This window comes from Corythoichthys intestinalis, chromosome 18 (genome assembly GCF_030265065.1).
Source record: "Corythoichthys intestinalis isolate RoL2023-P3 chromosome 18, ASM3026506v1, whole genome shotgun sequence".
NCBI classification, from domain to species: Eukaryota; Metazoa; Chordata; class Actinopteri; order Syngnathiformes; family Syngnathidae; genus Corythoichthys; species Corythoichthys intestinalis.
In genome coordinates, this window is record NC_080412.1 from 37,017,519 (window position 1) to 37,044,445 (window position 26,927).

At 38.7% G+C, this 26,927-nt stretch overlaps 2 protein-coding genes across 4 annotated transcripts in view; one reads left to right on the top strand and one right to left on the bottom strand.

Annotated features, from left to right (window-relative positions):
* The window catches only part of LOC130906140 (protein phosphatase 3 catalytic subunit alpha-like), a 72,631-nt gene extending 66,310 nt beyond the window's left edge, over nt 1-6,321 (bottom strand). The window contains exons 1-2 of the mRNA XM_057820115.1: nt 6,166-6,321; nt 1,136-1,505 (exon numbers count right to left, since the gene is read on the bottom strand). Coding sequence (XP_057676098.1) covers nt 1,136-1,190 — 55 coding nt within the window. The 5' untranslated portion in view covers nt 1,191-1,505; nt 6,166-6,321. The remainder of the gene's footprint in view (nt 1-1,135; nt 1,506-6,165) is intronic.
* A 19,315-nt stretch (nt 6,322-25,636) lies between these two features.
* cxxc5a (CXXC finger protein 5a) overlaps nt 25,637-26,927 on the top strand; it is a 76,450-nt gene continuing 75,159 nt past the window's right edge. For all 3 annotated transcript variants that reach the window (XM_057820118.1, XM_057820116.1, XM_057820117.1), the window contains exon 1: nt 25,637-25,946. The gene's annotated coding sequence lies outside the window, so the exon portion shown is untranslated. The remainder of the gene's footprint in view (nt 25,947-26,927) is intronic.

The window sequence follows — 26,927 nt, forward strand, 5'->3', positions numbered from 1 at the left end:
CCACACTTAGCCACACGGTTGCTAACCGTAATATGCTATTGTTTATGCTTCGCACAGTCACTGGAAACAGAAATGTTTAATTAATCTGCAGGCGACCATCATGATTTTACGACACTATGCGGGTGTGCGCTGGTCCTCATGGGAAGGCAAAACACTACCGCTTTTGTCCATCGGCATCCTTATAATCGACCAAAACTGAAAAGTTACCAAGTGTTGCTTTAAGTGCAATGTTAATGTTTGAATTGTGCAAGGTTTAAAGTGACTCACAATAATACACCATGGTAGATAAATTTTTTTTTGGAATAAAATCATCATTGTGATCAACACTTAGTTTTACTGTAGGATGTTTGTCATAATGGAAAAGCAGAGTATTTTTTTTTTAATGTATAGAACCACTGTATTAGATCATACAATGTTGCCATCTAAAGTTCAGCTCAGTCTTTGTACAAAACTGTCGCCTCAAGTGCCAAAGTTGCTGATGCTGACTGAGCTGCACAGCCATCGCTCTAATAATGCTAGCTGGTGAATACATCGGTGCACACTGAGCTGGTCCATAGACAAAATGAGCCTGGGTTAAATGAGTTATGCCACAACAGTGAGCGCTTCATCATCCTTTATAGATCATACTTTGCATCCACAGTGATGCCCTGAGCCAATCACCCACTCATGCATCTTTGGGGAGCCTTAGCATGCAAGTAAGCTATGACACGGTTAATGTTAATTGCTAATTCCATGGCTTTTTATTTTTCCTTCCTGTCAAAATCCTGCTGCATCACTGCCCCATCTTCGAGCTGGAGCTCAGCATCCCCCCTCCCAACCACACAGCTAAGACACGTTCAAATGGTGACAGCTGAGAACAAACATAAAAAATACATGATTACGGTTTTAAAATTTATACCCCCATATCTCCCCGTGCAGCCGTTCTCGTTGCAGCTCGTGTGGGATGCCTACAATGTCGGATTGTTTGTCAACATTACAGGGAAAAAAAGGAAACCGGGCAACTTGACGATTGCACAGCCGATGCACGACGTGGAAAAATAGAGGCCACGTTCATGCCACGGCAAAAGAAGCGAAAAGCCAAGATGTTATGTAATATCTCGAAGCAAAAATAAAGGCTTTACTTGGTCCAACTTACATTTCACCACCCGATCGGTGGCGTTTAGGACGATGTCAGCGTTGGACATCTTCATGGGCAGTTTGCGGCTGTCTTCGAGTCTGGAAACGCTTCCCTCTCCCCCGAAGCCGCTAAAATACAAGATCAACTCTCAGCGCTGATGCTGCTCCGAATACAGTTGGTGCTGTGGCATCACTCAGATGGTGAGGAAGCGTCTCCCCTCCTCCTCTTTTCCTCTTTGCGTCTCTTCCTCCTCCGTGGGTCGAGCGGCAGCGCCCGGGTTTGGACTTGATGTTGCTTCCTTCCCAGGCTCGGGTGGATGCTGGATGCTGGAGGAAGCTGGATGCGGTGCTAAGCTGCTGCTGCTGCTGCTGCTGTGGGGGAGGATGCACTGGAGAGGGATGGAGGGAGGGAGCGACAGATCGAGTGAGAAAGAAAGAGGGAGGGGGCTTTGAAGGGAACTCCCACGCAAATTTTTCACCAGACCGCCCGCCTGATGCTTCTTTGCGATGGGGCTGCCCCCACGCTCATTCGCGCACGGACGCACAGGACATGGCTGCTGTCTCCGCAAAAAGATACATATAAACACACACGACGCCATATTTTAAGAGCCTACATCAATCTGTCTAAAGCACAATTTTTGATTTTTGTAAACATTCAAGCTGTTAGCAATAAAGCACGAGGGTTCATGAGATGCATCACGTGACTGTCTTGTATGTATAGAGATATCACTTCCTGTGAGTTGCAAGCATACGCGAAGATTAAGGGGGGCCGGGGGGGGCTTAGCCCCCCTGGTGGCTGAAAATGTCATTGCATGTACCGTATTGGCCCGAATATAAGACGGCCCTGATTATAAGACGACCCCCTCTTTTCCAAAACTCAAGTTTGAAAAAAAGACTTTTTGAACACCAAGTTACTTTTTATACAGAAAATAATTACAGTACATCCGAAACAAACGATTATAATAATATATTTGAGAGAAAAAGCATGTTATTTTGCCTCATTCAAATCTTAATATCTGAACATTTAAATATGTAAACTAAAGTGCAATCACATTCGTAAATGAATGGCTTCTGGTTTTTAAAATGTAAATAAACCAATCTATTGTGATAAAACAACAAAATTGCAATAACTGCATTAATAATCAAAGTGAAGTCTAACTGTAACTGTAGTCTTGAAACAAATCTGAATAAGGAAAAACACTGCAGTAAAATAATGCAAACTGGTTAAATTTGAGAGCAGCTGACATCTGTCATGACAGAACATCTCTTCAATGATATCTGCCATCTAGCGTCGCGAATGGGTATAACGTCTAGACCGCGAAGATGACCCCGACTTTTTCAGTCTTATTTCAATGTAAAAAACACCGTCATGTATTCGGGCCAATACGGTAATTAAAATATATGAACTTAAAATTAAGACTTTGCCAGTAAAATGTTATCTATCTTGTAAAGCAATAAAACAAAATACAAAAATGAATGAAATGAACAAAAAAATTAGGGCTGTCAAACGATTAAAATTTTTAATCATTTTAATCACAGCTTAAAAATGAATTAATCGTAATTGATCGCAATTCAAACCATCTCTAAAATATGCCCTAACATTCTGTAAATTAATGTTGGAATGGAAAGATAAGACACAAGACGGACATATACATTCAACATACTGGACATAAGCACTGTATTTGTTCATTATAACAAAAAATCCACAAGATGGCATTAACATTATGAACATTTTTTCTGTTAAAGGGATCCACGGATAGAAAGACTTGTAGTTCTTAAAAGATTAATTTGAGTACAAGTTATAGTAATTTTATATTAAAACCCCATGTTTTCATTTTAATGAAATTTGTAAAATTTTCAATCAAAAAATAAACTAATAGCTCGCCATTGTTGACGTCGCCGAGCGGGACGTCATATGGGCTCCCTGCCGTTCTTCCACAGTGTCTTTAACTACTTAAGGTAGTGATTGAAATCATAAGCGGATTTTAAGGGGGGGACAGGGGGGCCATGCCCCCCGGTGGCCGAAAAGTGTCATTGCATGAAATTGTCCTATATATGTATATAAAAGTTGTAAAGCAATAAAACTGCAACAAAAATGAATAAAATGAACCAAAATATATTTTTATAATGGGTCAAAATTATTTTTCGAATAGATCATGTGACTAGCACCTTCAATGGTCATTTGCTTTACACATAATAATAAAAAAATAAAAGAATAAAAAAATTAGGGGAGGGCAATTTTATTTTTCAAAAGATTTTTTTCTTTGATTGAAAGTTTTTTTTTTTTTTGATTGAAGCAACTTTTTTAGGGACTGACTGATTTAGACACAAATGTCCTACCCATAATATGGCCAAAACACAAAAAGGATTGCCTCAATCAAATAAAACTTTTTCAATGAAAAATTGTTCAAATGCAAATTTTTCAATCTCAAATATTTTTTCGCATTCAGAAATGTTTTCTATGATTGATTTTTTTTTCTTTTTTTTGACTGAAGTGATTTTTCTTTTTGAAATTATATATTTCTGAAGCAACTTATTTTTTGATTGAATAATAAAGACAAAAACGTCCTAGCCAAAATGTGGCCCAAACAAAAATCAACATTACTTCATTCAAAAAAGTTGTTTCAACCCCCCCCCCCAAATTCAAAGAAAAATAGCTTTTTTTTAACTTTCAAATTTATTTTTACACTCAATCACATTTTTAAAAAATTGAAACTTTTTTTTTTTATTGAAAATATATATTTTGATTGAAGCAACTTTTTTTTTTTACTAATAAAGACACAAATGTACCTCCATATGGCTCCGCCCAGGGATACAATTTTTGACTGGAGTAACTACATTGGCACGACACCGGCGGGCGTACCATATTCAGTGGTTGACGATCTTGGTGAAAAGTATAGCAGCCTGATTTAGAATTCCCCTCAAGAATGATGAGAAACAAATAATGCTCATTGTCAACTTATTATTATAAATATTCTTGTAAATTAATTTTATTGCTGACACTGCGTTTCGGGGTCATCAACATGTTGTGCCCCCCTGCCCCAAAAGTCAAACTCTGCCTATGATTGGAATACTCCATAAGGTGTCAATGGAGAGTTTTAAATTAATTAGAGATCTAGCTAAGGCCAAGTCTGAGTAAGTTTTATGTGTATTTTGCATTGCTATTTTGATTGGGAATGCCAGTTCTTTTTGCACTGAGCGCTTTTCTTTTTGTGAACATTTTTTTTTTGAGAGATAGGAATATTATTTTTGTTGTGCTTTCGCGAAATGATACTGTAGCGACTTAACTGTTCCGCCCAAATGCATGATGGGAAGTTGGGAAACCATGGCTGTCAGTGGTGGCTGCAAATGGTATATCTTCTCTGCGTTGTGTTCAATAGAGCCTACCCACGTACCACGTGCTCGCTGTATGGTTCCGCCCACTTGTCCGTCAAAACATAGTGTTAACCTGTTACGGCTACGTACATTTCTCCTATTTACGGCGTGTTTTTCTGCTCCTTGACATTAATAATCAAAATGGTGAAGGCGTGTGTGGCTGTTGGTTGCACTAACAGAGAATATGGAAGGAGAGACTTGAAGTTTTACCGTATTCCGAGGGATCCAAAGAGGAGAGCGAAATGGACGGCTGCAATTCGACGTGAAAACTGGACACCAAAAAATCACCACAGACTATGTAGTAGTCATTTTATATCCGGTAAGATGCATTTAATATATATTTAGAGGGTTTTGGCCTGACAACCACAATTAAGATCATTGCTAGGCTAATCGCCGACAACATACACGTATGTATGTAGTGAGAGTGCTATCGCTAAACCATATAAACATTAAAAGCCCTAGCTCCATTGACAAATGACATGAAATACATTAGACTTGACAGTGGATATTAGCAAGAACAAAAGATTTAGAACTGAAAATTTCGTAACTCACCTTTCCAAGCACAAGATAGATTCCTGCCGAATTTTCGTGGACGAGGACCTGTTTCACCCAACCAGCAACGAAGTATTTATAAGCCTCCAAGCTCTTAAAGTTTTTCATATTTTCGTGAGAATAGGCTGATTTTGTGTGGACAAGATAGTTGTAAATATCAGGGTAGCTAGCAGATGTCAGGCAAATACGGCGAAGACAGCGGGTCGAAAAACATCGATTTAGGCATCAAATATGGATCTGGCGACTGTATAGAACGAAGCTTTTCCTCATAACGCCTTTTATGCAACAGATCCAGTGAGTTTGCGGCATCAGAAAGCACCGGGTCTTCCATGAAATGCATTTTAAATTCCGTCATCAATTGAAAACAATGCTAATACAGAGTCAAAATGACGGACAAGTGGGCGGAACCATACAGCGAGCACGTGGTACGTGGGTAGGCTCTATACACGGTGTTAAGAAATAGATCATCTCCTGTCTGACTTCCCCAAGTCGCTCACCATAATAGATATGTTTGTTGTCAATGAGTTGCCAAAGCTTACTGCCGTTTAGCTCTCAATAAGCAAAACGGCGTCATTATAATATGAGGCAATGCATGAGCGGATAATTCTGTGCATGCGTTAAACGCGTCAAATATTTTAATGTGATAAATTACAAAAATTACCGCCCGTTAACGCGATAAATTTGACAGCACTAAAAAATATATTTTTTTCAAATGGGTCAAAATTATTTTTCGAACACATCATCCAAAGCCACCTTGAGGACACATTCTAGCTGGAATATTCAGTCAAAAAGCTTTGACATTTATATTTTGTGTGATGATCACATCAGCACAGACCTTTAAAAACTAAAGCAACATTGCATATTCTCTCTGGCAAAATAAGAGAACAATTCTTACCGTGTATGCAAGCCTGGAGACTGGAGAGCAGCAGCATGTCACCTGATTGACGCAACTTGACACTGCTACGATGCTACGAAGCTAACTACACATAAAATGTCACACATTGCGGACATGTGACAGAAACTATTGTGCATTTTCGTTTCTCTGTTGTCTCGTCAGACGAAAGCAAAATTAGTGGAGTTTCCCCCACCGCCACAACATTGACGTCTTTTTAATTTACTTACAGTGGCTGCTGCTGCTTGGAAGAAAAGCTTCTAATATCCCTCCTCTTCGAAGGGGGCGGAGGAGGCGTGGCATGTTGTATTCACGTCGGGCTGTCAGTGGGGCAGTGAGGGTGTGCGCCTGTGTGGCAGGGGGGCTCATCAGCCAATCAAACGTGCGCTTAAGGGGGAAAAAATGGAAGTGAAAAGGGATACATGTAAGTTTGAACATATTGAAAACGATTAACTTAATAATGGTAGGGTCAATTATCCTTACAACTTAAGGGAAGACAATCTAAATTGCTTATATAACTGACCTCATTATTTAATGCAAATAAGGTTGCTTAACTCATTTGCACCCAAAAACGTGAAAATACGTTCTATTTTTAATTGTTTCAGTGTCCCAAAGACGTATTTCTACGTCTTTAACGTTTTTTTTTTGTTTGTTTTTTGTTTTTTTACAATAGACATCTCTGGGTTCTGATTCAATTTAGCTCTAAAGCACAAAGCTGAAAATCCATTTTTAAAAAATCAATTTTAAAGCAATAAAAGGGCAGTAGCGCATTTGGTAAGACCCGCAACACGATTCAACGGCAATGAACGGCCGCGCCGCACGGCCAGGGCGCTGGCGGAAGACGACCGGATGGAGAACAACCTAGAGGACGCCTGGGATGCCAGGCGCTGAACAACCGAGCAGAACGACCGGGACCAACAGTGCAGCGGACGATGCCGTTGAGTCCGTGCTGCTCGCCGAGCAGACCACGCAGAGACTCAAAAAAATAAATTTTTATGAGACAGGCGGCGATGAGGGAAAAGTTTACCCAGCTGTCACGGCCGCAACAGCGTCATCTCTAAGTTAGTTGTGTGTAAACACATTGTTACTTTGCTATCAAAAGCTCTATTTGTCTTGTTGTTTATGTAATTCTGTAAAAGGAAAACATTATTCAGATGCTTGGGATGCAACTACAGCAAAAAATAGCTGTGTTAAATCAGTTATATTTGAAATGTATGCTTTCACAAAAGCTCAATTTCTCTGTTTTTTCATCAGAAACTGGAAAATTGCTGAAACTAAGCTATTTTCTAATGCTGATTTCTAAAGAATGGAAAAAGATATGAACTTACTTTTTTTCCTGCTGAAAGAAGAGAGTCTAATCTTTCTTTTGGTGGGTTCCATGCAGGGGTGAAAGTGGGCAGGAACGCAGTTCCGGCATAAGATTCAGGGCTGGAACGTTGTTCCAGTATACGGTGCTTTGATTCCGAAAATATGACAGCAATTGTCAAAATGCTATGTACAAAAAAAAAAAAAAAAGCTGCTACACATGCATTTCATCTCCAAGAAGAAAACAATCTACAGCAATCAGATTTACATACACAAGTGTTAACAACAAGCATAATAAAGTGCTTGTGTAGCGTAATCTGTTTCCACCGATATTTATTATTTTATTCCACGGACAGCATGGAGGTTTCCCCAGCTGCTGCAGTTATCTGAGTTTGACGATGACGAGTCACGTTAATGTACGAATGCATGCAGCAAAGCAAAACGCCTGCACTCATTTATCTTTTCAACTGGCTGACATACTGACATGTGGTCACCAGAGATAGTTAGCTCTGATTGGTTCAAATGTGCATGTTTTCTCAAACAGCAAAAAAAAAAAAAAAAAAAAAAAAAAAAAAAAAAAAGGATCAAATCTTTATGAGCAAGGAAAGCGTTAAGGTGGCTTGTTTATCATATTTATTTTTACTTGCTCTGATGGGGAGCAGGACATCTTAGCTGTCAATATGCACTTAGGACTTATATTTGTTCATTGATGAGGCTACTTATTCATTTCCTTTTGATTTAAAAAAGTCAATTTTTGCGCGATCTTCAAAATATATTCCATTTCACTATGCATAATACAAGTCATTTGTACTTATTTTTTTTTAATGTATGTTACTTATATCCATTATTAAAAATGATTAATTTTTAGTGTATTAAAATTATCTTCAATTTTAATACACATCCTATGTTCTTAAGTAGTTAAAATTGAGATTTGGCATTTAGTATGTGAGGAAATGAGGGAAAATTAAAATTAGGAGATGGAGGCTGGGGTTACAGCTGTTTTTGTTAACTTATATTTTGCAAATCATTGAAAAAATACAATTTTGACTGAAAATCAGTTTTTGTATGTGTTATTGAAATAACTGACCAAAAAAGAGTTTTCTTTGCATTTCAATAGTTTTACCCCAAAATAAATGCAATTTCTGGCTCCGTGGCGACCTTCACATCGGGGAGTTCCGGCAAGAAATTCTAACCACTTTCACCTCTGGTTCCATTTTTATATATCAATAGAACAGAACTTTCAGTGGGCCTTGCAAAATCAGTCAAAATCCAGAAAAACGGCCGGGAGCGAAGGGGGCTGCACCAGTGAAAATGGCTGGGAGTGAATGAGTTAAAAGTTGGTGGCGACAATTTGAGCGTCCTGAAAAGTTGGAAGTGTTATGTCCCTACCGTCCATATGCAAACCTACGCCCCTGGTCTGTAGCCTTCAAAGCCACTGTTTTTTTTTATTCTTCAATTGTTTTGTTTACAATTTGTTTGATTTACCTGTATTTGTGGAGAGTGACTAAAATAGGGGATTTAAACACATATTTTGACGGTTACTTCAAAACAGGTGGAAACAGTAACATTAAAGTGTGGATTGCAGTTTTTGACTCAACAGTGCCCCTAAAGTTATAATGGTAGTTTTATAATTTTGCCACTAGATAGCGCTCACGCTCTGTTGGTCCCACTGTGGACTCCTTGGCTCTGACCCTTTATTATGTCAGGCAGGGTTTGCCACTTTGCTCATCATTGCAGACCACAATATCCTTCTTAATAACAGAGCATCATTCAGTTCATACATGTTGAAGCCATCTAGTCGTACAATTGGACCCCCCTTCCGTCTTGTCTCACAATGGGACAACTTGAGGAGGCTGAACATGTGATAAGCGCGAGGATGAGTAATAAATCTCTAGAAACGGAGGCCGAGTTGCTCATCAGACAGACGATGGCCTCCGCAGTTTGGAGCCCGGGGATGTTTTACAAGGAAAAAAAAATAAAAACACGGTCCATGCTGTAGCTTACAGGGCACTTGACTGATAGCTGAGCGTCCAATAATGCATCCTATGTGCATGAGGTGCAGCCTTGAAGATGCCTATATAATCTGGGATTGATCAACCTGAAGGGAGTGATGAAGGCAGGGTGTAACCAAAAATGGATGACTTCATCCTTTAATTTGTGAATGCATGCATCATTCTTTGCATTACAACTCAGAATTTCAACTAATAAGCGACTGGCAAGTGTGATTAACGACCCTAAAATTACTCCAACAAGGTAATAAAAGTATTTTGTGAATGACTGGCATTTATATGTATTGACGTTGTTGTTTCTGGCATAGCTTCGATGTGTTGGCAAAGTGTGAGGAGCCAAAAATTCTACTCAAGTAAGAGTAAAAGTGGGCATGCGAAAAATGTACTAGAGTACAAGTAAAAAAGCATTTGGTCAAAAGAATACTCAAGTAATGAATATTGTGAGTAAATGCTTACGATGTTTTTTTTTTCCTTTAAAAAATGATTTTTTTTCTTAGCACAAAGTTATCTATACGAACTGTTGTTATTTTACTGTACAATAATCCATTACAGAACCACATTAAGCCAAACAAATACAAAAAATATGAATTCTGGCAAGAGAAATTATAGAAATGAAGCATCATTCGTCCAAAGAGCATGACTGCCCTCTAGTGGAGAAAATAGTTCCTAGTTTGAAGAGTTCCTATTATGAAATTAAAAGGATCATACCTCTGGTGTTCCGTGGTCAATCAGTGCCAATTAAAAACTGGGAGAGAGGTTAAAATTGGTGCGTTTGAGTCATGTCGAGGGCAGCGCTTTATGTCAAATATTTAATTGTTTACGGTGCTTTAAAGAAGCCACGTGATTCAACAGGCTGGCGTGATCGTACAACAGCAAGCTTGAGTCTGATTGGCATAATGGAGTCATGTGATTGTTTTTGCGATGTCTCATTGGTGAAACTGGTAGAGCTACTGCTGGCTTCGCTGGCAGAAAAAAAAAAAAAGTAAAATCTAATATGTAGAATAAAGAAGAAAAATTTAACGACTAGTGTAGCCCAGAGCAGCGGAGTAGTGTTTCTTCTTCACAAAGTAAAGGTACGGTGTGGTTAAACTACTCCTAGAAGTAAATTTTTCTCAAAAAGTTACTCAAGTAAATGTGACACAGTAAATGGAATGCGTTACTTCCCACGTCTAGTCAGGACTAAACGGTACACTGACTAAACATTCAACTTTGTTATGCCAAGCCGACTTCAATTCATTCTCCATTTGGGAGCTTCGGTTGCACCCCAGCTTTAACTCAGCTGCTATTGACGGTGATCAATGTCCATTTGAACTGGAGGTGTTAGCAGCGATCATGGATTGGATGTCGATTGCTGTCAATGGCATTAAATGAGTGAATTTATAATGTGCAAAATGTTTTTATAGGGAACCTCAGACTTAAAGACTTGTAGGCTCTAATAAGCCACAATTGTTCTCTTTTACTAAAATATGGTATTAGAAACAGATATATTATTGCCAGTGATTTAAAAATCTATAATATTTAGAACATGACCTAAGGAGGACGCTATGTTTTACGTGTGCAATGGACACTGGGGGTGATGACGCGGTTGGGCTGGACTGGGATGATAGCTGTGCGAGCTAGCAAGCGAAGCTAGTGTGATGACTGGCATGATTTTGTCACATTCTGCAGCTGGTCAGATTGTTTTTTTACACAGATGTAGTATGAGTTCCCACCGTCGTACCTGCATCCAATTACAGCTCATCAGCAGTGTATTTAAACCGATCCTAGGCGGCTTGCCGAGATATTGACTTGCTGCCATTTGACAGTTTGTATATCTCTTCGTTGCTAATTGCATCATTGCCTTGTTTTTTTTTCGTTTGTCTGCCTCACCACGGTTTTCACTTGGGTTTTTTTTTTTGTCAACTGTCACAGACCCTCTTTGTGTCTCAGTTTTCGCAATCGCGTTTTTTTGTGTGTTCAATAAAGCGTTTCATGCAATTCCTATGTTATTGTTGTCTGCTTGCTGTGTGAAGTGAGCCGCGTTTTCTAATTGCGTGGTCAAACCAGTAGCGCTTTCTTTTCAGTTGCGTTTCCCTTTCAGGTTTTACCACACAGAAATAGACAATGCTTGTGGGTTGCGATTGCTTTATAAAGAAAAATCATGACTCCTACATAACACGGAATTATAGTCCTGTGGTCTATGCACTCGTCTGTCGCACGGGAAATGCGGGTTCAAATCCCACTCGACACCTTCATATAATTGCTTTTGCTGCTTGTTTTGTGAAATATTGACAGTGTTGTCCTGCTCATCACTTTTCCGCTCGGGTTCAAATTGGAAGAGCAGAACGGACAACATGTTTATGTAGCTAAAGACTGACGCTGTGGAAGCCCGGCAGAACCACCCAGTAACGTCACCGCCCAGAGTGCATTGCGTCGTCAACAACAATGGCGACCTACTAGTTAAACTAATTTTACAAATTTAATTAAAACAAAAACATTGTTTTTTTTTAAATATCAAGTTATTCCACTTCATACTAACTATGGCTGTCAAATTTATCGCATTAACGGGCAGTAATTTTTTTTTTTTTTAACGAATCACGTTAAAATATTTGACGCAATTAACGCATGCACGGAATGACCCGCTCACGCATCGCCTCAGATTACAATGACGCAGTTTATACACATAGAGAGTGAAGGCCACCGGCCGCTTGGGGACAGCGCCATTCCATACTAATGTAATTCCTTCTAATAGTGGGAGAATTAGTAGTTGTGAGACGTTTATGCTGTTGCGTTCTGCTATTTGTGCTCTACACATATTTCTGTAAGTTTACTTTTTTTAGTGGCAATTATATGTCTTGTTGTATTTTGGGTAAGATATGTACAGAGATATATATGTTATAAAGGAGAGTGGACACAGGCGTTCATTGGACCGCGCCGTTTATTGGCATAAGCATCGGCAACTCCTTCAAAACAAAGTTAAGTATCATTTAGTGAAAGCACAACCAAAATAATATTCCTATCTCTAAAAAAAAATAATGTCCACAAAAAGAAAAGCACTTCAATCTGTAGTAATGAGGCCCTATTCTCACACAGTTAAACAACAATGCAAAGTGAACTGGCACTCCCAATAAAAATAGCTATGCAAAATACTCATAAAACTTACTCAGACAAAAAAAAAAAAAAAAAAAAAAAAAAAAACTTACTCTACTTTTGATTGAAAATTTTACAAATTTTATTAAAACGACACCAGTAAGAGGGGTTTTAATATAAAATTACTATAACTTGTAAGTATAACATTTATCTTTTAAAAACTACAAGTCTTACTATCCGTGGATCCCTTTAACAGAAACAATGTTAATGTTAATGCCATCTTGTGGATTTATTGTTAAAATACAGTACTTATGTACAATATGTTGTATGTATATATCCGTCTTGTGTCTTATCTTTCCATTCCAACAATTTACATAAAAATATGGCATATTTTAAAGATGGTTTGAATTGCAATTAATCACGATTAATTAATTTTTAAACTATGATTAACTCGATTAAAAATTTTAATCGTTTGACAGCCGTAATACTAACATTTATCTTTGAAGAATTACATGTCTTTCTATCCGTGGAATCCTTCAAAGGGTCAAAGGCAAAGGAATGTCAGCAGGTCAGAGGTTATGAAAATTATAGGGTAGACCTATGAAGGGAGCCAGTTTGGATTGCAACAATGTGAAGCTTAAAAAAAAGATTGCAAAATTAAAAACTGCTAAATCAGAAACAAAAGTGTCAGATATATACATGTAGAGTTAAAAACGGTCTCGAAAATTCCCTGCTCCCTTCGAGACCTCCTTTTGGGCCGCAGTCAGGGGCTTTCCTGCGGCGCCGGTCATGTGTGCAGCTGGGGATGAAGGCCACGCAACAGTGATCTTGCTTCCCCAGCTCAGGAAAGCACCGTGCCTCGCTGCGCACAACCAAAACAACAAAGAGCTGAGTGTGGCTGCAGCCCGCGGGGTTCACTGCACCCACCACAACACGTCCAAGAGTCACAGTTAGCTGCTCCTACCCGTCCACGCGTGACTTGCCGCCTTCTTTTTGCCTTGACAATGTCATATCCTTCTTTTACATAGCTGGGATAGAGGACACAGGCAAGTTAAATGTAGGACACATACTAAAAATTGCCCTTGCTTGTACACAACAAGGTGCTGATGCTGGGATGAAATTCTAACAAAGTATTCAATTGAGAATGATTACGACAGTAAATACTGCAAATTGAACATTTGAGGATTTCAAAATGTTTGAGTTTTTGTCAGAAAATTATGTGAGATTTTCCACTTTACAGTTCTAAAAATGGAGTATCTCAAATTGTAATACATGTCCCCTAGCGGTTGTGGCTGGCAATGCTGATTTAGTATGTGCTTATGACCTCACTTTTGACATTTTAGCAGAAAAGAACAATTTTCCGTTACAAGTGCTTGGTTTTGCGAAAAGTATTGACAAACCTGTCTAAAACAAGTTACACATTTATATGTGCACAGTATATCAAAGTGTGTGCTACACGCAAGCAAAGCTATCAAAAATGTTGGCTCACAAAAGTATTAATTTTTCCATTAATTAAATTAAAATTTTCGAGCAACAAATGCAAATAACCAGTGCGTTCATATCTGCAATGTAATTGGAGCCATAGCAAAAATAATTACCGTAATTTTCGCACTATAAGGCCCACATGACTATAAGCCGCCACCCACCAAATTTGACACGAAAATGGCATTTGTTCATAGATAAGCCGCAGCTGTCCTCATTGTATGATGGGATATTTACACCAAAGGATATCATAATAACCTGTAGCACTTTATCTGAGAGTGTGTCATACGACTGTCATAAGACCAAATTAACCACCATGAAGCTTTGAACCAATTGGCTGTAAAGCTTCATTGCTTCAAGAAGCTTCATTTGGCCATCACTGCTCCCTAAGGGGAGACAGTCAACCTCTGCTGCCACCTGCTGTCAACACTGTTGTTGTCCAACATGCCTCCTAGCATGCATTGCAGCGCTACAGATGTAAATAACATTCAAAACTCATGTTCTGTGCTAATTATTTCTTCAGTTACTGTTCCAGTTGTTTCATTAATTGCTGGTCATGGTATTTGGTACAACTTGGCCACATTATCATTAGACAATCCTAATTATGAAATGACACAGTCATGAGCACTAATTAATGCTTATAACAGATGTCATTTAGTGTTATCTAGCAAATTATTTCACTTGTAATGGATGTAAAAATTCCGAGCTGGACAATTTGCCGGATGACACTTAATGAAATCTGTCATAAGCATTCATTAATGCACAGAGTAGTGTCATGTCATAATTATGACGGTCTTATGGCGCCGCTGTCAAATAAAGTGTTACCCATACCTAAATAAACCAACAAGTAAGCCGCACTGGACTATAAACCACAGGATTTAAAATGAAGGGGAAAAAGTAGAGGTTTGTAGTCCGAAAATTACGGTAGGTACACTTGCAAAATCAAGAACATCATCAACATTTTTTAAACATGATAATGCTCAATTTTTAATGACATTTTTGTTAAAGTCAGAGGTTTAAAAAACAAAATTGTGCTGACTTATAGGTGTCTTATTCAATTAGTTTCCCAGGGTTCATGAGTCAAGTCACATACATATTAAGACGGAGAAAAAAATCTCAAGGCACATCACTAAACAAAAGTGGATAAGAGTTTATTATGCACCTTCTGCCATCTAGTGGATGAATTCATTGTTCTGTCTTTTGGTGCACGTCCTTCCATAAATAAACTGCACATTTATAATGTCTTAATCAGTCTTAAATCTAGTCAAATTCTTCTTTCATCGTGTTTATAGTGTTAAAGACTAGTTAACCGATTAATGTGTCATGTTATTCCACTTTAAGCAAGGGCGTAAGTTTGGTCTCAATATTGGTAGGGTCGAGATATATATATATATATATATATATATATGTATAAACCAATTTTTTAAAAAAACATTTTTGCTGGTGACGGGAAATAAGACCAAACAGATTGCATGAAAGGGGTTAGGGTTACATTTCTCACAAATATGAATTTATAGGCTAAATGATCAATGCAAAATGAATCTGTATTGATTTATACTAACTTTCACCTTGCAAATTTATAAGGTCTTTATCTTGAATCTTAAATCTAGTCGAATAATTTTCATCTTGTTTTGAGTTTTAAAGACTAGTTAACACATTAATGGGTCAGATTATTCCATTTAAGTAATTATTACCATTTGTTCTTATTGAGGGGAATTGCATTACAATACACGAGCGCTTTTATTTCCAACACAAAAACTCCAACACACACTGTAGGTGAAATACAACACTGTCTTTTTAGTAGCCTCGTAGTAGTACGAAAACTATCCAGCATGCGTGTGTCCTGCCATTATGCACACCTTAAATGCAGGGTCTATACAGGGTTCAACAAGCCAAATTTAAGACTTTAAAAGATTTTTTTAGACCACAATGAATAAAATTTAAGACCCATTTCACATCGATACCGGCATAAAACGTACAAAAGATTTGAGGGCAAATTGGAGGCCCATAATTACTTGCTAAGAATTTTGAATTTATTCCCAGCTCTTTCACATCAGCCCCTTTCAAATACTCCGAAACACCGGGAATATCGTGGGACTTAACCGTGCAGCAGTTGTGTGTGAAAACAATTTCCCGTGTCGACTGACACGGAGATGACGCGGACATTTCACAGGTAGCGTCCTAGTGAAAGCTCCAACCCGCTTCATTCTCGGGACATCTTTTTGTGCGTGAAAGCAATGACGCAGGTAAATCCAGTGTCACCTTACACGGGAATTTCCCTGGATATGTGTGTGAAAAGGGCTATTGTGATACAAATTAGCAAAGATTACTACTACTACTACTACTAGTTCCTGATTGTAGACTGACATTGAATGAACGTTGATTTTCCATCAAAATCATCAGTATGGCTGACATCGAAATTTTCAACGTCAAGTGACGTTAAAACAACGCTGCTCTATGGTATGTCAGGCAATGGTCGGGTTAACATTGTTTTATAGTTGATAAACTAATGTTGACAAATAGTTGATTAATGATTGACCGGGAAATATGCTTGAAAAGTAATTGAAGTAAAGATGAGCGGCCGTTTTAGTCGAAAACAACATTGATTCAGCATTGTTCCAATTTATTAATAATCGAAATGACGTTTAGGTTTTGTAAGGATTTCAACGTTGAAACAACACTGAGGGTGCAAAAGTTGATTCAACCACATAAGATGGACAGCGGAATGTTGATCCAACATCTTTTCAACGTCGGTCTGCTATCTGGGGTAGTAGTCGGTGTAGTGAGGTAGTAAAGTAACGTCAATGCAGTGGTGTTACCAGGATGCCAGGTGTGGGTGGGCATTATTCTTACCTGGGGGGGGAAAAAAAGAAAACCTACAATGCTCAAATAGGTCGAAATCCAGCGTAGGGCTACTGCACCTTAGAATATTTTGTTTTCTCCTTGTTGTGATTTGGTCTAAACCAGTACTTCTCAAATAGTGGGGCGCGCCCCCCTGGGGGGGCGCAGAGCGATGCCAGGGGGGGCGCATGTGACCTCGGGGAACATGTTTTTATTTTGTTTTTTTTTTGCCGTACTGGAATAAAGTGTACTTGCACATCCACTCAGTAGGTGGCAGTGGCGCTCTCATTTTCAGAGTGCGCGCAGTATTTTTGAACTAAGGAAGAGCACTCAGCACACAGACAACAGATATGAAGAGCAGTGTGCCACCGCCGTTTTCGAAAGCAGTTTTCCGACCGGATTCACTCACGCAGCGACCCACTGTCTTGTCCGGTTCTCACGTCGCCGCCCGAGAAGTGCCATTTTCGGCTTGGGATCGTCACGACGACCGCCCTCACCTACGGTTCTACCTCGGCCGCCGTGAATGCGCTTTTTTCGTGCCGTTTGCCTTTTAGCTTTGACTTTTAATACAGTGGGTGATGATGAAAGACCACTGTTTACTGTGTCTAAAAATAATTATAGCAGACAGCCAGAAGCCAAATCAATTAAGACGCCACTTAAAGACATTAGACCCCAATCTCATTGTTAAGCCGCTTGATTTTTTTCAGTGAAAACGTGCCGAATATTGCCAACAATCGTCCTGCTTTGTCAGTGTTATATCAGTAAGCCAGTGAGCATTGTTAGCATGCTAATTGCAAAATAACTCCACACCATTGCAAAGGAGGTAAATACTGTGAGCAGCAAAAATAAAAACTGTCCTGTCCAAGGACATTTTTTTTTTCTTCTTTTATTCAGATTTGTTTTTTCGGTCAAATTTTTTGGCACATTGTCCTCATGAGTGAATGTTCCTAATCAATTTTAATTTGTTATTATTTACTGATTTTATTACATTTTATTTGTCTGTATCAAATGGTCAAAAATGTACCTTGAGTGTATTTTTTAGTTTGGATGTGAATTTTTTTTTTTTTTTTTAATTCAGGCAAATTGATGCACGTCAAGTCTTCTCTGTTACAAACAAAACAATGTTAATAAAGTTATACTTTATTATAAGTTGATCTATGTTACTTTTTTTCTTTATTAGAAAAAAAGGACACAATGTTAGGCAGATGCGTATTTATAATAGTGATTTTATAGACAAATGATACTATTTACAGTGGCGGCAGAGAGTTTGGGGGGGCGCGAAACATTTACGTCTTCCTTGGGGGGGGGGCGTGACAGAAAATAATTGAGAAGCACTGGTCTAAACAAATAATAGTTGATTTGATTTTATTTGACTTAGAACACATCCATAACTGAACAGTATGGACATGCAGGTGACAAAGTTTTTTTTTTTTTTAGGTAACTTATTTTGGTTCCTCGGTTTTATTATTATTATTATAGTTATTCTTTGTTCCACAGCCCCTTTGAGCTCAATTTGACCCCCTTAGAATGTTCAAAATGCACCAAAATCGGCAGGCAGGTGAACACCGGTGAAAACTTTGATAAAATGTAAAAAAAAAAAAACAACAAAAATCAAAATATGCGTAAATGTGTGTAGCGCCCCCTAGGAACAAAATTAACATAATTTCATTTAGAATTTTTTTTTTTTTTTTTTTTAAGGTGAAATAGGAGGTAACAACGCAAAAGTTAAAACTTAGAACACATCAGTACTATATGAATGGGATACCATATGCGGTGCCCAGACTGTCGTTAGTACTACATCCAGTTTTCTTTGGGTGGGGAGAGGGTTTCCGTGGATGGGCACTGGATGGGACCGAAACGGCTGTTTTTTTAAATGGGAAAGTATAAAAAAATATCCTCAGCACCCCCGGCTGTGAGTGACTTCCAGCGCCCCTGGCCCAGTGTGATCAATTTGACAACGAACACCAATTTACTGGCTAAATTGGGAAATTACTATGAAAGAGCTCGTTTGTATTAAATTGCAATTGAGCGTTCGGATTAATCATGTTCACGCGTTGAATAAGTTATTTTGTGAGACTGCATTTATAGTGTTCGCGTTTTGGAACGCGACACCTGCGCGTAATTACGCACTCGCTGGCCTTTGGCTTCAGTATTTGCCAAGTGAGTGTCATGTTTACGAGCTAGAGAATATTTGTTTGCAGGGAGGGTGGTTGGCCACTGTCACGGTTGGTACACCCCCCTCTAACACCCCCCTCTCTCTCCCTCAGCTGCTGTGTTCCAGCACTGGAGCCTCCATCGCGCGGCTCGATCGATTCTCATTGATTGTCCCTGACGAGCTGCTCCACTTTCTAGCCAATGTCAGCCAGTCTGCGATCGGGAAGGAGAGAAACGAAGGAAAATCTCTGCCGCCCTGGTGGTGTCATGTCCACACACTTGGGCTGAACGCCTGCCAAGCAAGCGGGAGGCTTCCAAGAAGCGGACTGGACTCTCGGTTGAATCACCAGGCGAGAGTGTTAGTTGAGATGTGTGGTAATGATGCATATTTGAGTGGGAAAGTTATGATTGTAAAACAACATGATACATTTTGAAGGAGCAATTATTACGTTAAATAGTACAGAGCACCGAAAGGGACATCGACAGAAATAAAATAAATTTAAGCAATCTGGTGACTTTTTTCCCGTGCGCACCACACACTATCTGGTAAACATTAGCATTATATAGCATTTAAGCTAGAGGACTTTTACTATGCAAGTTAGCAAATTGTTGTAAACATCCATATAACGCAAATGGTATATATAATGCTAATGTTAATACATGTTCTGGTGCGCACTGGTGCACACCAGATTGTTTCTAGTGCGCACCAGAAACTATCTGGTAAACATTAGCATTATATAGCATTTAAGCTAGCAGACTTTTGCTAAGCAAGTTATAATAATGATAATAATACATTTCATAACACACTTTACATTTTGTTGTAAACATTATATATATATATACACAGTATATATCAAGGGTCCCCGAACTACGGCCCGCGGGCTGGATGCGGCCCGCATTCACATTTGGTCCGGCCCCCTGAACAACACTAGAGAGCATTTTGATTTTTTTTTTTCTGCCCAATAGTGTTATTTATTTCCTGTTTTTTCTGTGAAGAACCCAGAGGGGGTTGTTTGGTTATTATCTATTTAATTAATAGTGTTATTATTATTATTATTATATATTATTACTAGGGCTGTCAAAATTATCACGTTAACGGGCGGTAATTAATTTTTTTAATCAATCACGTTAAAATACTTGATGCAATTAACGCACAAAAGCCCCTCTCAAACAGATTAAAATGACAGGACAGTGAAATGTGTACTTGTTGTGTTTTACGGAGTTGTCGCCCTCTGCTGGCGCTTGGGTGCAACTGATTTTATAGGCTTCAGCACCCATGAGCATTGTGTAAGTAATTATTGACATCAACAATGGCGGGCTACTAGTTTATTTTTTGATTGAAAATTTTACAAATTTTATTAAAACGAAAACATTAAGAGGGGTTTTAATATAAAATTTCTATAACTTATACTAACATTTACCTTTTAAGAACTACAAGTTTTTCTATCCATGGATCGCTTTAACAGAATGTTAATAATGGTAATGCCATCTTGTTGATTTATTGTTATAATAAACACATACAGTACTTATGTACCGTATGTTGTATATCCATCTTGTTTCTTATCTTTCCATTCCAACATTTACAGAAAAATATGGCATATTTTATAGTTGGTTTGAATTGTGATTAATTGCGATTAATTACGATTAATTAATTTTTAAGCTGTAATTAACTCGATTACACATTTTAATCGTTTGGCACCCCTAATTATTACTATTTTTATTTTATTTATTTTTGTTCCATGAAGAATCCAGAAAGGGTTATTTGATTGTGGCTTTCTGAAAAACAATAAATTTTTACGTTTAGGCACTCCTGCAATCGTCACACTTTTTCTGTTACAAACTGACCCCGGCCCCTCATCAGAGAAGGGAAAACTTATGTGGCCCTCACAGGAAAAAGTTTGAGGACCCCTGGTATATATATACATAACATTCACATTATATATAATATTATATTTAGGGTTGCCACCTGTCCCATGAAATAAGGAACGATCCGAATTTGGGGATTAAATGTTGCGTTCCGTATTGAACTAATAAGGATTCAAGGAATATACAGTGGGGAGAAGAAGTATTTGATACACTGACAATGGGAAAACCCATTGGCAGTGTATCAAATACTTGTTCTCCCCACTGTAAATGAATAGATAGATTTCTATGCATTTTAGGAGTTTTGGGGATGTCCCTTTTTTTCTCTGCCTGTAAGGCTTTCGGCGCGAGGGGGGCGTCCCGTATTTCTTATTTCTGAAAGGTGGCAACCCTAATTATATTTAACATTAACATTATATAGATGTTTACAACAATTGGCTAGAAACAATCTGGTAAACATATATAGTGCTAATGTTATATACAACATTACATATTATGCTAATGTTATATAGATGTTTACAACAACTGGCTAACTTGCATTGCAAAAGTCTGCTAGCTAAAATGCTATTTAATGCTAATGTTTAAAACAACTGGCTAACTTGCATAGCAAAAGTCCGCTAGCTAAAATGCTATATAATGCTAACTTTTACAACAATTGCCCAACTTGCATAGCAAAAGTCCGCTAGCTTAAATGCTAATGTTTACCAGATCGTTTCTGGTGCGCATTAGAAACAATCTGGTGTGCTACGGTGCACACCAGATTGCTAAAATGTATTCAATTCCTGTTGATGTCCCTTTGGGGGCGCCGTGAGAAAAAAAATTCTATATTGATTATAGTGTAATCGACATTTACAGTACTTATTTTGATTGTACAAGTTTCCAGTTGTAGACCAACGTCAACTTCTTCATGGCACTGCAATATCCTCCGATCCATTTTTTTTTTTTTTTTTTAAAGCTATTGCTATGTGGGTCGATATGATATATTTCACCAGAGTATAAATCATGCCCTTTAATCCTCCTCCTTGATATTACTTACAGTATAACTGTGGCAACATTTTCATGGACTCATTTATTTGGATTAAAAGCCTGATTGGAATAAAAATGTTTCATTCAGAATATTTTAAAACGATTTAAATCGCATTCTGATCAATTAGAGGGGTGGTTTATGTTGATTTATAATCCGATCGGTGTGCATTAAAACTTATTCCAAAGTTTCAGAACAAAGTCTTTACTGCATGTCTGTGACGTGAATATACGAAAAGTAACTTGTGGAAATAGGTTTCTTTTGTTGACATGCAAGTCGCTACAGTTTCTTCTTCTACTAACATTTCCGGTAAATTTGGTCAGTCTGCGGATGTCAAAATAATTTTGCCCTAACATAAAAGTGTGATGCTTACCGGTCCATGAAAACAGTGCATCCTATCATAATCTGAATGTATGTTTAAAGTAAATTTAGTGAATGATGCAGAATGGCAATTAGATGTACCCATACTAGCAAACCAGGGGTGTGAATCACCTCCTTGAAGTTGGCACGGCATCAGATGCAAATTTATATAAAACTGGCTATTGTTTGTGCTAAGTTTGTGCCTGTTTGTGCTGTAAAATGTCTAAAAATTGTGTCAATCGTTTGTGCTGTAAAAATTTTCATTTGTGCTGCTATCGCTTTTGAGATATTGAGATATTAATTTCGAGTGATGACGTCAATCGCAGCACCTGACAAAGTGTACCAACTCTCTCAATAACAGGAGGGGGTCCCAACAATTAGCGCAAACATAGCACAAACAAATGGCACCCTTTCGGGTCCATTTTGAAGTAAATGGGTGGCTTGAGATATTTATTTCGAGGGATGACTTGACTCGCAGATGTCACCACTCCAAGTCCAATATCTCAATATCCCAAAAACGATAGCAGCACAAACGTAACACATACAACTGACACCATTTTTTAGCCATTTTTAATCAAAATGGGGGACTGGTTGACTTCAGATTGACTTATAAAAGAATTGTTAATATCTCAAAAACTATTGCAGCACAAAAAAAAAAATTCGCCACAAACCTAGCACAAACGAATGAAATAATTTTTCTATACATTTGTGTCTAACACAACCACATGGTGCATAAATACAACTCAATGACTGCTAGAGAATGATAGTCTTTCTGTGCGATTGATGGCAAACCATTTGAATTACCGTAATTTTTGTGCTATAAACTGCTACTTTTTTTTCCCATCATTTGAATCCTGCGGCTTGTTTATTGATTTATTTAACAGGTAACACTTTATTTGACAGAGGCATCATAAGACTGTAATAAAACAGTCATAATTATGACATGACACTGTCATAGGCATTAATGAATGCTTATAACAGATGTCATTAAGTGTCATCCGGCAAATTATGTCACTAACTCCATTTATGTCCAGCTCGGATCTTTTACATGCATTCAAAAGTGAGATAATTTGCCTGATGATGCTTAATGACATCCATCATAAGCATTCATTGATGTTCATAGCAGTGTCATGTCATAGTTATAATGGTCTTATGACAGTCTTATGATGCCACTGTCAAATAAAGTATTGCCAAATAACATAACTAGCTATTAATGAACCAACTGGAACAGTAACTGAAGAAATAATTAGCACAGAACATGAAATTTGATTGTTATTTACATCTTTAATGCTGCAATGCATGCTAGGAGGCATGTTGGACAACAACAGTGTTGACAGCAGGTGGCAGCAGAGGTTGGCTGTCTCCCCAAAAGGGAGCAGTGATGGCAAAATGAAGCTTTTTGAAGCAATGAAGTTTTGCAACCAATTGGTTCAAAGCTTCATGGCGGTTCATTTGATTTGAGATGCCTTTATCAAATAAAGTGCTACCGGTTAATATCTTTTGGTGTAAATATCCTATAATATAGTGAGGACAGCTGTGGCCGTTTAAGTGCCGTTTATCTATGAACAAATGCAGTTTTCGTGTCAAATTTGGTTGGTGGCGGCTTATAACCAGGTGCGCCTTATAGTCCGAAAATTACATTAATGAAAATTACATTTGTGCACTTAAAACTATTAAAAGAGTGAAACTTTGGAACAGTCATTTCATGCATTGTTAAAATATCCCAAAATTTTAATTGTTGTAAAAAAATATGGTCTGGTCACATTATAATGATATTTGCTGACAATGCGTGTTGCTTTTCTTGTCAGTTGGTGCATATATTGAAAATTATTGTTGATGAGCCAACACTAGATGGTTGTCAATTGGTTTAGTTGTTTTTGTTTGATTTTTTTCTCCTCTTTTATTGTGTGGACAGGAGTATCCAACTAAAATTAGGATACTGGACGATGAGATCAGGGGTGGGATTGAATCAGTTTTTTTCTTATTCCCACTCCCTTTCGAGTGCAAATTTTTATTTGAATTATACTGCATTTCTGTTTATTTGTGCATGCTTGAAAGAAAAAAAAAACATCATCAAAATTAATAATATTTGATGTGGTGAGGACACAGCCACTACTACTACATTGGAAAAGAATCAGCCACTAACAGAAACAAGCATGCAAATCAAGGGTGTAGGTTTGCATAGGGATGGTAGGGACATAACGCTACCAACTTTTTAGGATGATCAAATTGTCCCCACCAACTTTTAAGCAACCTTATTTGCATTATATAATGACTTCATTTATATTAGATTGTCTTCGCATATGCCGTAAGGATAGAATTAACACTACCATTATTAAGTGAATTATTTTCATTATCTTCAGACTTACATTTACCCCTTTTCACATGCTGAATGTGCCAGTCCATTTTTTCCCTCAAATGCATGTTTGAATGGTTGATTACTTATACAACATGCCGCCTCCTCCGCCCCCTTCAAAGAGGAGGGATATTAGATATTTTTTTTCAGCCAGCAGCACCAGCAGCCACTGTTAGTAATGTAAAAAGACGTCAATGTTGTGGAGGTGGGGAACACACCACAAATTTTGCTACTGAAAATCCGACATGCATCAGAGTTAGCTTAACATTAAATGGTGTGAATTTGCTAACCTGAAAGTAGGAAGCTGCTTAGAGAGAGGTGTCCTCCCGTATGTTTTCTCCCTAAACTGTGACAAATGTGGTGAACCGAGGTTTACTTCCTTCTCCCCAATTGTCATTTTTGTTTGATTTCTGTGGCCTTAAAGCAGCCCAAAGGAGCTTTCATTTTCTGTTGAGTTTGGCTGGGCTTGTCGACAAAAGCAGTAGTGTTTTATCTGAAGGAAGGCTCCATTTTTATTTATTTTTGTTATTCCCTGACCAAGAAGTTTTTTTTTCAGTTAAATTTATTTAGACAGGTTGGTTGTTGGGTGGTCTTAAGACAAACATTTATTTTTTGCATTCCTGGATAGTTAGCAGATTATTAACAAGTTTGTATTTATTGTGTATCTTAAGGTAATTTATGTTCAAATATTGCAATTTGAATTTGGGAATAAAATCTACATATTGCTATTTGAATTTGGGAATAAAATCCAGACATTTATGTTTTCAATTAAAAAAAAAAAAATTTAAACAAAGGTTTGAATTGAACGGTTTATCTGCTGAACCAATACATATGAAAATTGGCATAAGTCAATAGACTTATTTTGCATTGATCATTTAGCCTAACAATTAATTAGGTTGATATTCGTGAGAAATGTAGCCCTGAGATCAGTTTGATCTTATTAATGTTCTGTCCCCAACAAAAAGTGTAGATGCAGATTATGTTGTTATATTGTCCCTACCAATGTTGAGACCAAACTTATGCCCTTGATGCAAATATAAAGTTTTGTCTTTTTAATAACCATTTCCATCTAATAATAAATCTACTAAATCGTGGTATGAAATGTCCCATATCGTCTACATCGCCCAGCTCTAGCCGCTGCAACGACGCGCCGCGTGAAAACTCCACTTCGGGATTTCCGCCAGCCTCCAAAAATCTATGAAACGTGTTTGCATGTTCCTCTCGGCGAGCGGGGTTGGTTGTAGAGGTGGGATCGCGAGGACGGAAGAAGGCAGGCTGGCTGGGGGAACCCACGCGTCCGAGCCCCACGGAAAGTCCGTCTTTGCCAAACAACTGACGGCGAATGTTGTTTCATTTCTCTCGTCGTTTGTTCCGGACACGCTGCTGTAGGCTACTTGTGGAAGAAGGAGGAGGAGGAGGAGGGATAAGCTTGTCTTTCCTTCCCGCTTTTGGGTGTTTTTTGTCACCATTGCGCACGACAAGGCTTGAGAGACCAAACGCTCGGACGGTGGGAGCCCCCTCATCCCTCCTCTGCTCGGATCTGCTCTGGTAGGTGCCAATAATACGGCTTTATGTTTACAAATAACAATTGAATGGGAAGTGAGCTAGAGGTGGGATGGGTGTTTGGGGGCGGAGGAGTGGGCTATACTTTGTCAAAGTCCAAAAAGTTGGCTGTCATCGCCAAAGAGCCCCCCCTTAAAAATTGTTGGACCAGACTGGCACTGCGGGAGCCGGTGCCGCAGATGGGCTTCCGTGCTCCAGACAAAAGCGCGCTCATTTCCCAGCGACTCCCGGTGCGTTGTCAGGGCGCCGCTGACGAGCTGCTCCCACTTTGTCACGAACAATCTCGCCTTTATTTCCATGTGGCAACGGCGGCGGCGGCACGGATGCGCGCGGCGTGATGTGAACCAGCTGAAAACTTTAACCGTTCACTGCGTCTGGGAACGTTCACTGTTTTTTTTTTTTTTTTTTTCTTTCATCCAAACAAAAACAACCAACATTAATGGTGCGTTGAAAGAGCCAGGAAGTGAGCTTCTCCGCATTCCAGATGGCACCTTCTCCCTTAGCTACGCTTCAGTGTGCTTTTTGTCCGAGCGTGAGCAAGTTCTCAGGTGTCCTTCAACGCACCACGAGTTGCAGCATTTATTCATTCTGAGCTTGTTAGGCTCCAACTTTCAAAATGCACACGGGGATGGAAGCTGTGCGTAGTTTTTAACTTCCCCTGCTTGTGCGTACGTGCAGAAAGTGGAAGGAATAAAAAACGTGACGCTCGTCGTCGTCAGCACGTCTCAGGGGGAGCGAAGGGGGGTCGCATTATGTGCATCGCCCGCACTCATGCATAAAGTATTCCCGCGTCTCCACAAGTTGAATCACTTGCACAAGAGTTAGAGGCGGACGAAAGCTGCATGAAGGAGCAGAGGGGAAAACGTTGTTGTTTGTTTTTTGAAACGCTGACTGCGATAACTCGCCACCTGCGCCCGCAGTGACGTCAGTTCCTCCATTAAATGCTTAACGCTCGAGAGACTGGGC